Here is a 14533-nt window from a genome sequence, read left to right as displayed (position 1 = left end):
ACTCGGCAATGATCTCGGACGAAAAGCTTTTGTGGTAGCCGATAAAAGTGTCCCAGACGATGTATGTGGGAGACTGGGGGACATGGAATATCTCATCGACAATTTTGTTTTGTCTCATCGATAATTAGCTGGAGGAAGATCGTTTAGGTGGGAGTTTTATCCAGGGCTTAGAATAGTTTCGAAAAAAAGGTTTTTGTCTGAAACAAAAATTAGTCAAACAGTTTGTTACATGGGCGTTGATCTTGTTTGGGCAAAATGGGCCTTCTAGAACAGGCATATCCAAGCCCAGCCCAGTGTTCCTCTCTTCAGACAATATACTTGCCTCAGTCGTCGTCTCCGCTCAGACTCGCCTTCCCTTCCACTTCCATCCAGCCAGCCAGATCTGACCTCACTGACGGCGCTGCCGCTGCCGGCGAGCAATCTCCCCCTCATCCGCACCGTCGACCGCCGCCCCACCGGCGCGGAGGCGGCCGCGATGCAACCGGCGCTGGGCGCCGCCCCAGCCTCCTTCTCCTTCTCATTCGGCGACGCCCTCGTCCCCTCCGCCTCCTGCTCCCACCGCCTCAAGCCTTCCATATCCTCTTCCTGGCACCCCCACCTCTCCTCCTCCTTCTCCTGATTCCATTCCCCTGCTCGCCTAGCTCCCTTCGCTTCCTATAAACGTGCTCGTATCTCAGCACTACTTGAACTTCTCCCCCTCGCCACTCTCTCGTCTGCCACCTGCCTCCCCGCATCCGACGCGCCGCGGAATCCTTGATCTGTTCGTCCGTCCGTGGATCTGTAGAGGTAATACGCTAATCATTTACTTATGCCTGCAAACTGGGTTCTGCATTCACGGATGTATCGTGTATTCAAGTGAATGGCCGGGTATATAGAGGGGGATCACCGTGACGGCACACGAGAGAGTAGTTCAAAGATTGCTGTGACCTGCTTGTTAGTACGATCCTTGCATAGTTAGTTAGTCCTGCCTTGTTCTTGTTAATGATTTGGTTATGCCTGCAAACTGGATTCTGCATTCACGGATGTCCGGACCCGGTATGTAGAGGGGATCGCAGATTCGACGATTAAATGTGTAAGACCGAACCGGACACTGGGTTTTCGTGGCGTGCTGATCACTGCGGATACACGTGTATCATTCAAATTATTGTCAACATGTTTCCAATGTCTTTCGTGGTCATCCTCGACTCAATGTAGTCAATTTGCACCCACAATTTAACATTGCTTGAGAAAAGATTAGTTCTTTGGAATTTTAATTAGTTATTGGCACTTTACATGATCCTTATCACGACCCTATGATTATACTCTAATAAACACAAGCAAAGTGGTCTCTTCCTACAATTTCACTTTGGCAATAACCATGATATTTTTTTCTATGATAAATAGTACTCCCTCCGTTCCTAAATACTTGTCGTGGTTTTAGTGCAAATTTGCACTAAAACCACGACAAGTATTTAGGAACTGAGGGAGTAGATTCTAGTTCTCTATGTGTACCACTAATACCTAACAGATTTATTGCAGTGGTAAACAACTTCATGGGTGATTTGCCTTGTGGTTCTGAAGGAGTACCAATGGAGGATCACGCAGCACTGCTAGAGGAGGGATTTCCTCCAGCAGGGAAAACTCCATGTTCTGTTGGGGAACTCCATCATAGCGAGGATGCAACTCATAAACAAGGCAGGGATGTCGAGTCTTTGGAGATTGAAGTGGATATCTCAGGTTCTACCAGCTCAGGAACAAAGAGAGGCAAAGGAGATGATGGGAACTCCCATAATGCCTTGGAAGACAGCGAATCAAAGGAACCCTCCACTTACGAGCGTGCAGTGTCCCTTCCGGTGAGTTCAACTTGATAAATTTTGTTGAGCTTGCTTTAGTTGTCTATCGATGCTCTTAGCGTATGGTGTTATGGAAAATTATACATCTCGGATTATCTGTATGAACAAAAACTGCAATGCTAACTGATCCTTTCTGCTTTGGAAATATTAATTTAGGAAAAATATATTTGACTCATTATTGTGCCCATTCCATTCATTATAAATTCCCAGGCCAATTGTAGTATTTGTTGCAGAGGAGCCTATCAAACTATTATTTCTAGTAGTGTAGGCTTGGCACTCTGTGATGTCAATATGAATAAGCCAAGCTTAAACATGCAACGCTAAATGATCCTGAAACTGCTCTTAGCCACTTAGTATAGTTCTCTTCCTGCCTGGTATTTGTACATTTGAGCTTCACATTTCTGATAGATGATACTGTAATTTCGACAGCATTCTCATTTCTACCATGTATAGTTAATTTTACCCTTGGGGTGGCTTGAGTTAAAATTATCCACCCTCATTCCTCCGTTCTATATCTATCCAGCCGATGCCGAGGCTCATCTCTGCTATGAAAGGAGGCCGTGAGAAAAGCGGGGAAGCATTGCTGGCTGAGAACCGCCGCGTGAAGTGGGACCCGGATGTGTACGACCCCCCGGTCACTTCTGTTGACCATTCGGTGAAGAGCGACCAACAGCAGAGGCCCAGGTCTAAGAAGAAGGACAAGAACCAGCAGAAACAGAAGCATAAGAGGAAGTCGCGCAGCGGGAACCGGGGCGCCAAGAAAAGCGGCCACGACGGTGTCCGTAATCCCTGTGCGCTGGTATGAGGCTACAAAAAACTGTTGCCCTTTCATTCTTCCTGGCGAACCTGTGCGGTGCGACGGATAATGCTGATGACCTTTTTCTTTGTTTCTTTTCGTTTCTCAGGTCATAGCCGCCTGACCTGATGAATCAGGCGAGCCGGAGATTTCAGATGCGAGCTCTGGTGGAGTGGCTTCCTGCGCAAGAGACCACCGCCCGAGTGCGTTTGTCCTGAAATGGTGATCTGGAGGAGGGAGTTTTTTTTTTTGGTTTTGTAAATACATGATGATGGTGTGTAGATAAATAAATAAACAAACCCCCCAATGTGAGGTGAGATAATTCTTACTTGCGGCGATGTTTCAAACCAGTCAGTTAGCCAGTCGTTTAGTTTTGTAGCGACTGATCCTGTGATCCTGTACTGGTATATTGCGTATTTTGGAGATTAATCCACGCTGCTGCACCTGTTCTTGGCTGTGGTTTATATCTGAATCCAGAGACTGTTTTCCATTCAACGTGTTGTCCAACGAAGATGCAGAAATGGTGTAGTAGGGCTGAAACTCTTAAAGAGGCTATTCAGCAAGCAGTTTTAAATTAAACAAAAATTTGATTTTATAAACTTTCGCACGGTTTTTTTTTGTTTGTCCTCGCAGCAACGCGCCAACAAACGGCAGGAGAAGAGGACAGGAGGAAGGACGTAGCAGAACAGAGCTAACTACTGGTGGAGTGGAGTCCACGACAATCTCTCTCGATTACAACAAGAAGGAGAAGAAGCAGGAATCATGCCGCATCCAGCATCCAACCTCGCTGTCCTCAGCACGCAGTTTCCTTCCCCGCTTACCCGCCACGACCATGGCGGACACCGAGCAGCCGCTCCTCCTAGTCCTACCGCAGCGGCATCGTCGACCAGCCAACCGCGCCGCCGCCTGGGGATTCGCCGCGGCGGTCCTCCTCCTCCTGCTGCTGGTGGCCGCGGCCCCGGGCCCTCTCCGCCGCAGCAGCAGGATGCCGGAGCCCGTCGCGCTGACCCTCCTCGCTGGCGCCCGGGAGAAGGGAGCAGGTAAGGTGTTCGATCAAATTACCTATTGGCTTCTTCTTTTTTTCAAAAAAAAAACCCTATTGGCTTCTTTCTTTCTCGAGTTAAATGCTAGTCTGAATCTCATCGATCCGTTGGCTCCCCTACGCAGTGTGCTTGGATGGAACCCCGCCGGGTTACCACCTGATCAGAGGGTCCGGCTCCGGATCCAACAGCTGGCTCGTCCATCTAGAGGTGGTTAATTTCAGTATTTATCACTCATCTAGAGGTGTTCATGATCATTGAGGATTGAGGGTGTTTAGTAAGCAGTAGACTTGATGCAGGGTGCTCAATTAACTGTCCTAATATATGTTTGTTTGTTCGCCCGTTGAGAACACTTCAGGGAGGAGGCTGGTGCAGCACTGTCAAGGATTGCTCCAATCGCAGGATGTCCCAGCTCGGTTCATCCAACTTCATGAAACCGTTGCAGTTTGCCGGCGCTGGGATATTTGGCAGTGACCAGCTACAGAATCCTGGTAATTACTGATCGACGCTTCTCTCACAAGACTAGTCCCTATCTCTTCCTCATGTCCCTTTTACTGCTCATTTCGATTGTCAAACTTACATATCTTTTTTTACTTTTCCATATGTTCTTCCACTAATGTTAATCTGTGAATACTAGATTTCTACAACTGGAACAGAGTCTATGTTCGGTATTGTGACGGGGCGTCGTTTTCTGGAGATGCAGAGGGTCAAGCTCAGGTGATCTTTCTCTGAAATCCTGATCCGAAGTCGCTGTCTTGATTGCTTCAAGTGATGTTAATTGGTAATGATGTATAGGATGGAACCACACTTCACTTCAAAGGATTGCGCATTTACGAAGCGGTTATTGACGAACTCATGGGAAAAGGACTAGCCAATGCTACACAGGTCATACTTAATTTACCGAGTTCATATGATTCTACCAATAACCATCGGTTATTCTGACAGTTTCAGCAAGGACCATTATTATTCAGCTGTGAACAAGAGCCACATGAAATGAAATAACCTCATCTTTCTACACATTTTTCAGGTCCTCCTTACAGGTTGTTCTGCTGGTGGTCTGGCTACGATACTGCATTGTGATGATTTCAGTGCACGGTTTCCCCATGAAGTTTCAGTTAAATGCCTTGCTGATGCTGGGTTTTTTCTTGACGTGTAAGACTGCTTGAAAATAAATGTAATCCACTAGCACTGCACCTCAACTAAAGTAACACTTTTCTCTGACAGAAAGGATATATCTGGACAAAGGTCCTTTTGGTCTGTCTACAATGGTGTTGTTCACCTGCAGGTAAGCTGTGTCACGTGCTTGAAGCTTTTAAAAGAGATTCCTTGTTTTATAATCAAGTCTTCTGGTCATCTTCTCATCCCCCTTTGTACTTATCCAAAGCGTGACTTCTACAGAAGCTTTGCAAATGCCATAATTGCATATTTTCATGTAATTGATGCCACTTTGTACACGAATGATTTATCCATCTGTATTTTTGTGCTGTTTTTATTTCAGAATGTTAGAAAAGTGTTGCCCAAGGACTGCCTCGCAAACAAGGAGCCGACGGAGGTGATTCTCTCTTGTCTAATTCAATTCGCTCCCCCACACTTCCGATCTTGTCGGCAAGCTCATTTGCTGACATAATATAGTGCCTAGTGTTTCTTTCCAGCCGAACTTATTAAGAGCATCCACACCCCCATATTTATTCTCAACTCTGGATATGACTCATGGCAGGTGGTTTTCAATCTTTTTCTTCTTGGTCTTCTGATATCCACTTCTCTCTGTTCAAATTCTCACTATTAATCTACGCTTCTTCGTGCCGTAGATACAATATGTTCTTGTGCCAGGCTCATCTGCTCCTGATAAGTCATGGTTGAGTTGCAGGGAAAACCTCGCAAACTGCAATTCCACCCAAATCAAAGTCCTCGATGGTTGGCTCTGCTTGTCGATCCGTTTATCTTTCCTTTTGTCACTTGGTACTTCTGCCTTTTTCTGTTTCCTAAAACACTGTGTATTTGTTCTTCACCATCGACAGGATTCAGGAATACAATGGTCGATGACTTGAAGGTCGTCGTTGAAGATAAGCAGGACTGGGGATTGTTCATCGACTCATGCTTCACCCACTGCCAGACTCTTTCTGGCACCTCATGGAATTCACCAGTCTCAACAAGACTTGGAAACAAGGTTAGCAGAAATTTTTAGAAAAACTGCCAAAAACTGTAGACCGTAAAAAACGCCGAACCCATTGTTGTTACTTTGCTTGATATGTTTTTGGTTTGCCATTTTTGTGGAGCAGAGTATTGCAGAGGCTGTTGGAGATTGGCACTTTGGAAGAAGCAAAAGAGTGAAAGAGATTGACTGCCTGTATCCATGCAACCCCACATGCAGCAGCCCCACATGGCCGTCTGCCTCATTCTCTACTATCGGTGGCGAACCCAAAATTTTAGGTGTGGCGGAGACGACGAGAAAATCGACTTTGAGCAATGAGCAAATATTCATGTAAAAGCTAAATAATCTGCACAGAAGCTGTATAAGGATTGCATTAAATAACAAGAGTGTATGGCACTAAATAAAGTTTACTTCAAATGTTGTCTCCTAATCATCGCGTTGCAATGTTCTCAGAAACCACAGCTGCAACTGCACAACGGTGCTGCACAACTGAATTCACTACTCTACGGAGTATACCCGATTAAGCTTGGCATTAGCATTTGAAAATGGTACTATTATAAAACTCCCGCCAACGCGTTTCCCGGGTCTCTTCCATCATTTAATAGTGGAGCACATGCATTTGCAATTTGCTTTAGATTAATACTAGTACGGAGTAGAAGAAGACGAAATCCAGATCGATGGAACCCAGCAATCTTCAAAATTAAACACACAATTTCAGTCCATGGCGGACGCCGATCAGCCGCTCCTCCGCCATGGCCGTCGACCACCAGCAGCCAGCCGCGCCGCCGCCTGTGTCGCCGCGGCCCTGCTTCTGGCCGCCGCCGCCACCGGCCTTCTTCTCCGTCGCAGCAGCAGCAGGCTGCCGGAGCCCGTCGCACTGACCCTCCTCGCCGGCGCCCAAGAGAAGGGAGCAGGTACTCGAGCTACGGCCTCTTTCTCTTCAGTCCGGTGGACGTAATTTGGCTTCCATCCATGATCCATCTTGAGTTAATTTGATTTGATTTGGATTCAGTGTGCTTGGATGGAACCCCGGCGGCGTACCATCTGCTGAGAGGCTCCGGCGCCGGATCCAACAGCTGGCTCATCCACCTAGAGGTGGTACCAGTATTACCATCCATCCTCTTCTCTTTCATCTGAATTACAGTAATTCAGTTACTGATTGCCCGTTGAGAACACTCATCAGGGAGGAGGCTGGTGCAGCACCGTCAGTGAGTGTTCCAATCGAAGGATGTCCCAGCTTGGATCATCCAAATTCATGAAACCGTTGCAGTTTGGCGGTTACGGGATCCTCGGCAGCGATCAGCTACAGAATCCTGGTAGTAATCACAGTTAATTTGCTGCTTCTCTCACATCCCAGGCATCTGTTCCATCATTTTTTTTGTATGTTTCTCTTTACTGTTCGTTTGTATAAACTACCCTTTATAACTTGTTTGATATACCTACTTAAGCTAATTTTGACCACTGCATTGCTAGATTTTTACAACTGGAACAGAGCCTATGTAAGGTACTGCGACGGGGGGTCGTTTTCTGGGGATTCGGAAGGTCAAGCTCAGGTGAGTGATCTTTTTTCCTGAAATCTGAATGCTGATCCAATGACCATGTGTTGGTTGCTTCAGGTCATGTGCTGTTTGTTAATGATACGTAGGATGGAACCACACTCCACTTCAGAGGATTGCGCGTCTACGAAGCGGTCATCGATGAACTCATGGGAAAAGGACTCGCCAACGCCACACAGGTCATACACTTAATTTGATTCAGTTACCAGCTCCATATGATTTTAACAAGAACCACTCGTTATTCTTGTGATTTCCATGTCTCATTGTGTACACACAATTTCAGGCCCTCCTTACAGGCTGTTCTGCTGGTGGTCTTGCTACGATACTGCATTGCGATGATTTTAGCGCACGGTTTCCACACAAAGTTTCAGTTAAATGCCTTCCCGATGCCGGGTTTTTTCTTGACGCGTAAGACTGCTTGGAAGTAAATGTAACCCTCATTTTAAATGCCTACCTGAACTAAACTCAAGTGCTCTACCACTTTTCTTTGGCAGGAAGGACATATCTGGAGAAAGGTCCTTTTGGTCTGTCTACGATGGAGTTGTTCACCTCCAGGTAAGCTGTGGACATGCTTGGAGCTTGTTTAAAAAACATGAATTTCATAATCAAGTCTTTTTGGTCATCTTCTAATCCCTTTTGCACTTCTCCAAAGCGTGTGACTACTGATTACTAGGAAAAAGCTTTGTAAAAGGAACTATTCTGATTTTTTGTCTTTCCATCTGTTTTTTTTATCTATTGCAGAATGTTAAACAAGTGTTGCCCAAGGACTGCCTTGCCAGCAAGGAGCCGACAGAGGTAGTAGTCTCCCATTGTGAAATTCGATTTGCTTATTATGTCTGTCATCATGTAATTCATTCGCTGACATTATGTTGCTCCTAGTGTTTCTTCCCGGCAGAGATTATCAAGAGCATCCGCACCCCAATGTTTATTCTCAACTCTGCATATGATTCATGGCAGGTAATTTCTTCTCTTCCACATTTTATAACTATTCCACTTCTCCATGCTAAAATTCTTCCTGTCTAAATCCCCATGGACACGCACGGTTCATCGATCGCTGCAGATACAGAATGTTCTTGTGCCAGGTTCATCTGCTCCTGACAAGTCCTGGCTGAGTTGCAAGGGCAACATAATAAACTGCAACTCCACACAGATTGAAGTCCTGCATGGTTAGCATACCTTGTTCATTTCCCTCTGTCATGTTACTACTTCATCATCTTCCCTTTTATGTTTTTCTGGAACAGTTACATGTTATTATTTGCTCCTCGCCGTCAACAGGATTCAGGAACGCCATGGTCGATGACTTGAAGTTGGTCGTCGAAGATAAGCAAGATTGGGGCCTGTTCATCGACTCCTGCTTCACCCACTGCCAGACTCTTTTTGGAATCTCATGGAACTCACCAATCTCCCCGAGGCTCGGAAACGAGGTTAGCAGGGGATCCAGAAAACCACAGAAAATTGTTGTAGCTCTAAAATCGCCGCTGCCATTATCCGTGTTATCTTTGATGAATTGTGTTCAAACTTGAGTTGGTATGATAAGTTTTCATTTCAATTTTTGCGGTGCAGAGCATTGCAGAGGCTGTCGGAAATTGGTACTTTGGAAGGAGCAAAAGAGTGAGGGAGATTGACTGCCAATATCCCTGCAACCCCACATGCAGCAGCCGGCTGCCTCGGTGATATTTGTTTACTGTCTAAGAATATGATCAAATTCCAAAGTAAAGTGGGACATATCGCCAAATTTACGATGTAAAGATTCAAAGCAAAATCAAACCCAGCAAGCAATCATCGTGTTGTATTGTCCATCAGAGTGAAGAATAATGATAATTTTCTCCTAATGACACCAAAATCCGTCCATTCCGTTTCTCCTAATGACACCAAAATTGAACTTGAGCATAATTTTCTACTCCATGGTATTTTTGAATTTTTTGTTGTGTCGAGTGTTTGCTTGAACCAAGAAAAAATATTTCAATTTTTCAAGTGTTTCCCCACGCAAATCCAAGCTAAGCTATAATAGCGAAAATTCAAACTTAAAGATGCAATAGACTTCGAATATTTGAAATTTCCATTCGCCCCCTCGCAACGCTCCCTTACAGGTGGAGCCCACCTGTAAGCCAGCGCTACGCGGCCCGGGTTTGCATCGCCACCGGCGGCGGCGGCAAGAGATTGCAAACCGCCGCCACCGGCGAAACCGACCGCCGATCCAGATTCGGAAACGCCGGCGCCATTGCTCGCGCGTCCCGCTCCACTCCACTGCGGCGGCCGGCGGCACTCCCTGAATAAATACAGTATTGTAAGACCCACGCCGCTTCGCTTAAACAAAAAAGTCGTCGCCGATGTCGCCAGATCCACCAACCACTTGCTGCTCCTGCTCCTCGTCACCAACCTGCTGCTGCTCATGCCGCCTCTCTCCACCGCCTCCGCGCCGGCGACGCACCAGCTGCGCCTCTGGTGGCGCCGGCTCGGCCGCCGCGGCGCCGCCGGGGCGGCATTCGGGGCCGCGCTCCTCGCCGCCGCCTTCTTCCTCACCCTCTCCCGCTACGCTTCCGTCCCATCCACCTCTTCTTCCACCTCCCCGTCCTACGGCCACCGCCTCCCCACGCTCGTCGACCTCACCCTCGTCGACGGCGCCAAGGACAAGGGCGCAGGTAGGCGCAGCCACCTTGCTCGATCAACTCTTTCTCTTCTTGCTAGGGTTTCTTATATGCTCACTGATTTGCACGCTCTCCGCAGTGTGCTTGGATGGGACGCCGCCTGGATACCATTGGCTCCCGGGATTCGGGGATGGATCCGACAAATGGCTCCTCCACTTGGAGGTAAATAGACACATTTTCTGTTTGTCTGTTTGATCTTGCACCTCAATGGAGATGGCTGAAGCTTTTGTTCTTGAGCTCCAGGGTGGAAGCTGGTGCAGGAATTTGACATGGTGTGCCCAGCGTAAGAAGACTAGTCTTGGTTCCTCCGCATACATGGAGAGACGGGCCGAGTTCGTTGGCATCTTGAGCGACGATGAATTGCAGAATCCAGGTACACATTTTGGTGTTTTACAGGAGCCGCTGCTGCCTGAATGTGCAACCCACCGTTAAACTCTGTTTGATGACAGTATTCTGTGCTTGAAAGATAAATTTTTTTTGAGGAAAAGCTTGAAAGATTCTAAGCAGGCACTTTCTACCTTGTAATTTACATGCTTTTACGTGTGGATAGATAGATATAACAAAAGTTTGCAAAGTTAGTTAGAATAAAAAGAGAATGTCTAGCTTCAATGTTCTGCACTTCAGTGCATAAGTGAACAGTTTACACTGCTCCCTTACCTGCATTCTAGTTTTTCTTTTCTTTTCGATTTCTGATCAGCCCGGTAAATATCCAATATCAGGATCATTACTGATTTACTTTGAGTAACTTTCACTCTTTCAGACTGGAATGGACGTTGCAAACACTGTATTATCTTGGTTGTTCTGTTCGTATTTGAGGAGTCTTTCCTTCAGTAATATCTTGGAAAATAGTCTTCACATAGCAACTACACTTTGTCATCCACTCAGAAATATTTCATTTAAACCTTCAGATTTTTACAATTGGAATAAAGTGAAGGTAAGGTATTGTGATGGAGCTTCGTTTTCTGGAAACGTTGAAGAGGAATTACAGGTTTGGAGAACATTCTGTAATCTACTTCTCAAGTCCTGTTTCATACAGTTCAATTGCGTGGCAGATATTCTGAGTAATCCTCTGTAATCTATACAGGATGGCACCAGTTTCTTCTTCAGAGGTCAGCGTATCTGGGAAGCAGTTATGAGTGAACTTCTATCGAAGGGTCTATCCCGTGCTAAAGAGGTAGCCTTCCTACAAAAATAGGTGTGATTATGGAAATCTGGGTTAGAGATAGAAGCAATGTTGGAATTTGAACCATGCATGAGTCCCAAGATTTCTTATCATTGCCATAAAAAGACCACTCGTACTGATCACACCAACAACTTTTCGCCCCAGCCCCCAAAGAAAATAAGACATAGATTGGCAGCCTTTCTATTGATATGATAATCAGTCGCTAGATAACACAGTGTTTTTTCTTCATCTTTTCTATTGATATGATGATATCACTTCTCCATGAATGCATCAAAGATTCTTTTGTTGTGATTTCTTAAAACTCTTAATTTCCTACAATTTCAGGCTTTTCTAACGGGGTGCTCGGCTGGGGGTCTATCCACTTACATTCACTGTGATGACTTTCGTGCCCTTGTACCAAAGGCATCTACTGTTAAGTGTCTTGCGGATGGTGGTTTTTTTCTTGACGTGTATGTGCTTGATTTTATTTTTCTTAAGTTGTATTTCCCCAATCCCCACCCCCTCCTCCCTATTTGACTGTTCTAACGTATACATGCATTAATTTATTCATACTGATATCTGCTTCAGTTCAGTCTAAGCATGTGACACTACTCAGTTGTCACATGGAACCTTTTGAAAACCTCATCTTGATGTTAGTTTTGGATGCCTAAATGTTTATATTTTAAACCAATTGTAAAAACTAGCCAAAAGAGAGAATCATGTGTGCACCCGAGACGAATCAGCTGGTTCAGTGAGTTCGCTGTGCATGCTTCTGGTTTCTGACATTTAACATGATATCCTGTAACCATAATTCACACTTCCACTTCGGTAGTTAACATATGCACAGCCTAACATAATACTTCTCTTGAGGGACTACCCATAAGCAATCCACAAGCACTGCTCGCTCTGTTTTGACTGGTCCTTCCCTTTGGTTCATTGCAGAGAAGACGTTTCTGGGAGAAGGTATATGCGGGGATTTTACAATGATGTTGCTCGCCTACAGGTCTCTCCCTGTCCCTGTCCCTAGGACAATAGAGCTCTCCCCCCTCCAATGGACCTCCTTTTATTGTATTAGTCTTATCTGCAAGTTTCATGTCTTTTCTGAACAATTTGTTGCAGGATCTGCGGAAAAAGTTTCCTCGTTGCAGTTCAAATATGGAGCCAGGGCAGGTTATCCTTTCGTTTGTTGCCATTTGATAGTTTAGTAGTAGTATCATTGGTTTAGTCATTACTGTTCGACCTCATGCATGCTAAGTAGTGCTCCTTAATTTTATGTGCCTGCCAGTGTATTTTTCCACGCGAAGTTGCAAAAGGCATCAGCACCCCAATGTTCATTCTCAATCCAGCATATGATGTTTGGCAGGTACAGTTATCCATATCTTTCAAAAACATTTCAATGTCCTGTTACAACATCAACATGAACATGATATATTGTTGCCACTCTTCTGTTTTCCAGGTTGAACATGTTTTGTCTCCAGAAGGGTCTGACACCGAACGTTTGTGGGAAAGTTGCAGATTGGATATTACTAAATGTGATTCTAAACAGCTTGAAACTCTACAAGGTCATAATAGAGCAAACTCATGATATGCACTCACGCCTTCTTCTTGATAACACATGTCGCTTCCATGTCACATGTGTGCATGCCAGCTTAACGAGTATAAGTTTTTGCAGGTTTCCGAAAAGAGTTGCTTGATGCTATAAGTGAATACAAGAAGAGAAAAGACTGGGGCATGTTCATCAACTCCTGCTTTATACACTGTCAGTCAATGAATGCCTTGACTTGGCACTCTCCATCTGGCCCTAGAATGAATGGCAAGGTAACCCCCACCGCTCTGTATCTGAGCAGTAATAGTGCTGCGATGCTATAGTTTCCATTTCATAATATAGCTTGATCTATTGACAGCCGGCATTTTGAACATAACCCTGAACTTTGAACAAGCTACTCTTTTTGAAACTAGTGATATAGTTTTACTGTCACAACACACTGGTGGTTCTGCGGTCAGTTACTGATATACTAATCCAATTTCAATTCCAATGAACAGACCATCGCTGAATCAGTGGGAGACTGGTTCTTTAACCGGAGAGAGGTGAAGGAAATAGACTGTGAATACCCCTGCAACCCGACATGCCACAATGCCATTCTCAGCCAGGCGTACAAGGAAGAATGACAATGTTTTCCGCTTTAGCATTTCGATGATTTACTCGGTCGAATGTCGCCCAGATTTGATTCACACATGTACTTGTGAACCGTTGAAATATATACTAGGAATTGTGCATTTGCAGCGAGAAAAAAACTCTTCACCCGACCTGTATTAATGTATTTAGTTTTTCTGTTCTTTCCTGTATGGTGTATCTAACGATCTAACCTGACAGTGACCCCCCAGTCTTCTCCTTGTGACAGAGGAAGGAAGCCATCCTTTTGTTTGCAGAGAAGCTCATCCGGTGGAAGGTAAGAAGAGACTGACGAAGCAGGACCTATTTGATGTCCCAGCTTTCACTCCTGGAACACGGTTTTCAACTTTTCATGTCATCCTGACAGGTAAACATCTTCCCCGCTCAAAAAAAAAAATACATCTTCAGTCTCAGCATGGCAATTACCGTGTCCCTTTGAACAATCCAACTCTTTGTTCTTACTGCTGGATCCGGTTAATTGCAAATAATAAAATGGCTGCATTTGGCGACGGTGTTGACCCCGTCTGGAATTTTTTTTCTTTCTCAAATCATGTGCAAACTAGATTGAAAAATTTCTCGCAAATTTCCGGCGTCACCCGAAAAGTCCGGTCCTAGCGGCTGCTCTTCTGGCAGCTAGATAGTGTAGATAGAGAAGCCAGACCGAGTGCTAATTATGCAGGTGGACACCGCACTAAGTACAAAGAGATAAAAGGCACACATCACACTTATCAGAGATTCTTTTTATCTCCAAATTTATTGCTCAAATGATAGGGCCTTGTAAATATCTACACTAGCTGCTTCCGTCATATGCATGAATTGAAGTGCTACTTGGTCATGGCATCTTATGACGCCATGTGATGTTGGAATTCGTTGTACAAGTTTCTCCAACACCATATGATGGTCAAACAAAGAAACAACAACTGGCGAGTGGCCATTGCCCATTGGCTTCTCCCTCCCTTAAATTTTCTCTGCTCACGGCCTATTTCGGACGGTTAGTTAGTTAAGAGGACCATGCTTCAGATCTTAGTCATCTTTCATCTTATAAGGTTGCGTTGTGCAACCAACAACATGCATATGGATCAGTTGAGAAAAAAAAAACTCGGTTTCGATTAAGATCTGGGAACAAAAGGAAATGGATCAAATTTAGTTTTTTCAAGGAAATGGATCTCAGCTG

The 14533-nt window shown here is 45.1% G+C and overlaps 4 protein-coding genes across 7 annotated transcripts; all 4 read left to right on the top strand.

The window, feature by feature from the left end:
- Window positions 1-338: 338 nt before the first annotated feature.
- LOC100841417 lies at window positions 339-3092 on the top strand. Of its 3 annotated transcripts, none has more exons than XM_014899510.2 (4): window positions 339-786; window positions 1561-1832; window positions 2356-2631; window positions 2738-3092. In XM_014899510.2, the coding sequence occupies exons 2-4, from the start codon at window positions 1569-1571 to the stop codon at window positions 2750-2752; spliced, it is 555 nt and encodes a 184-aa protein (XP_014754996.1). In that variant the 5' UTR covers window positions 339-786; window positions 1561-1568; the 3' UTR covers window positions 2753-3092. The 3 variants fall into 3 exon arrangements, with proteins under 3 accessions (XP_014754996.1, XP_010232882.1, XP_014754995.1); XM_010234580.3 differs by having other exon boundaries at window positions 340-786; window positions 1519-1832; XM_014899509.2 differs by having other exon boundaries at window positions 340-786; window positions 1508-1832.
- LOC100841115 (pectin acetylesterase 5-like) lies at window positions 3072-6250 on the top strand. 2 transcript variants are annotated; one of them, XM_003565132.3, is made up of 13 exons: window positions 3072-3151; window positions 3262-3668; window positions 3796-3878; window positions 4027-4159; window positions 4306-4385; window positions 4464-4553; window positions 4696-4820; window positions 4893-4953; window positions 5167-5220; window positions 5308-5385; window positions 5477-5582; window positions 5687-5835; window positions 5948-6250. In XM_003565132.3, exons 1-13 carry the CDS (start codon window positions 3141-3143, stop codon window positions 6152-6154), a joined length of 1584 nt encoding a protein of 527 aa, XP_003565180.2. In that variant the 5' UTR covers window positions 3072-3140; the 3' UTR covers window positions 6155-6250. The 2 variants fall into 2 exon arrangements, with proteins under 2 accessions (XP_003565180.2, XP_010232883.1); XM_010234581.2 differs by lacking the exon at window positions 5308-5385.
- Window positions 6251-6472: 222 nt separating this feature from the next.
- LOC100843259 (pectin acetylesterase 5-like) lies at window positions 6473-9242 on the top strand. Its single transcript, XM_024458529.1, has 12 exons — window positions 6473-6734; window positions 6833-6915; window positions 7004-7136; window positions 7294-7373; window positions 7466-7555; window positions 7660-7784; window positions 7871-7931; window positions 8118-8171; window positions 8256-8333; window positions 8437-8542; window positions 8652-8800; window positions 8940-9242. Exons 1-12 carry the CDS (start codon window positions 6542-6544, stop codon window positions 9048-9050), a joined length of 1263 nt encoding a protein of 420 aa, XP_024314297.1. The 5' UTR covers window positions 6473-6541; the 3' UTR covers window positions 9051-9242.
- Window positions 9243-9505: 263 nt separating this feature from the next.
- Window positions 9506-13525, top strand: LOC100840809 (pectin acetylesterase 5). Its single transcript, XM_003565131.4, has 12 exons — window positions 9506-10018; window positions 10104-10186; window positions 10268-10397; window positions 10933-11012; window positions 11109-11198; window positions 11532-11656; window positions 12129-12189; window positions 12306-12356; window positions 12472-12549; window positions 12643-12748; window positions 12859-13004; window positions 13230-13525. The coding sequence occupies exons 1-12, from the start codon at window positions 9769-9771 to the stop codon at window positions 13353-13355; spliced, it is 1326 nt and encodes a 441-aa protein (XP_003565179.1). The 5' UTR covers window positions 9506-9768; the 3' UTR covers window positions 13356-13525.
- Window positions 13526-14533: the final 1008 nt, after the last annotated feature.

Source organism: Brachypodium distachyon, chromosome 2 (assembly GCF_000005505.3).
Source record: "Brachypodium distachyon strain Bd21 chromosome 2, Brachypodium_distachyon_v3.0, whole genome shotgun sequence".
NCBI classification, from domain to species: domain Eukaryota; kingdom Viridiplantae; phylum Streptophyta; class Magnoliopsida; order Poales; family Poaceae; genus Brachypodium; species Brachypodium distachyon.
Note: the sequence above shows the minus strand (reverse complement) of the source record. Positions and strands in the feature narration are given on the sequence as shown.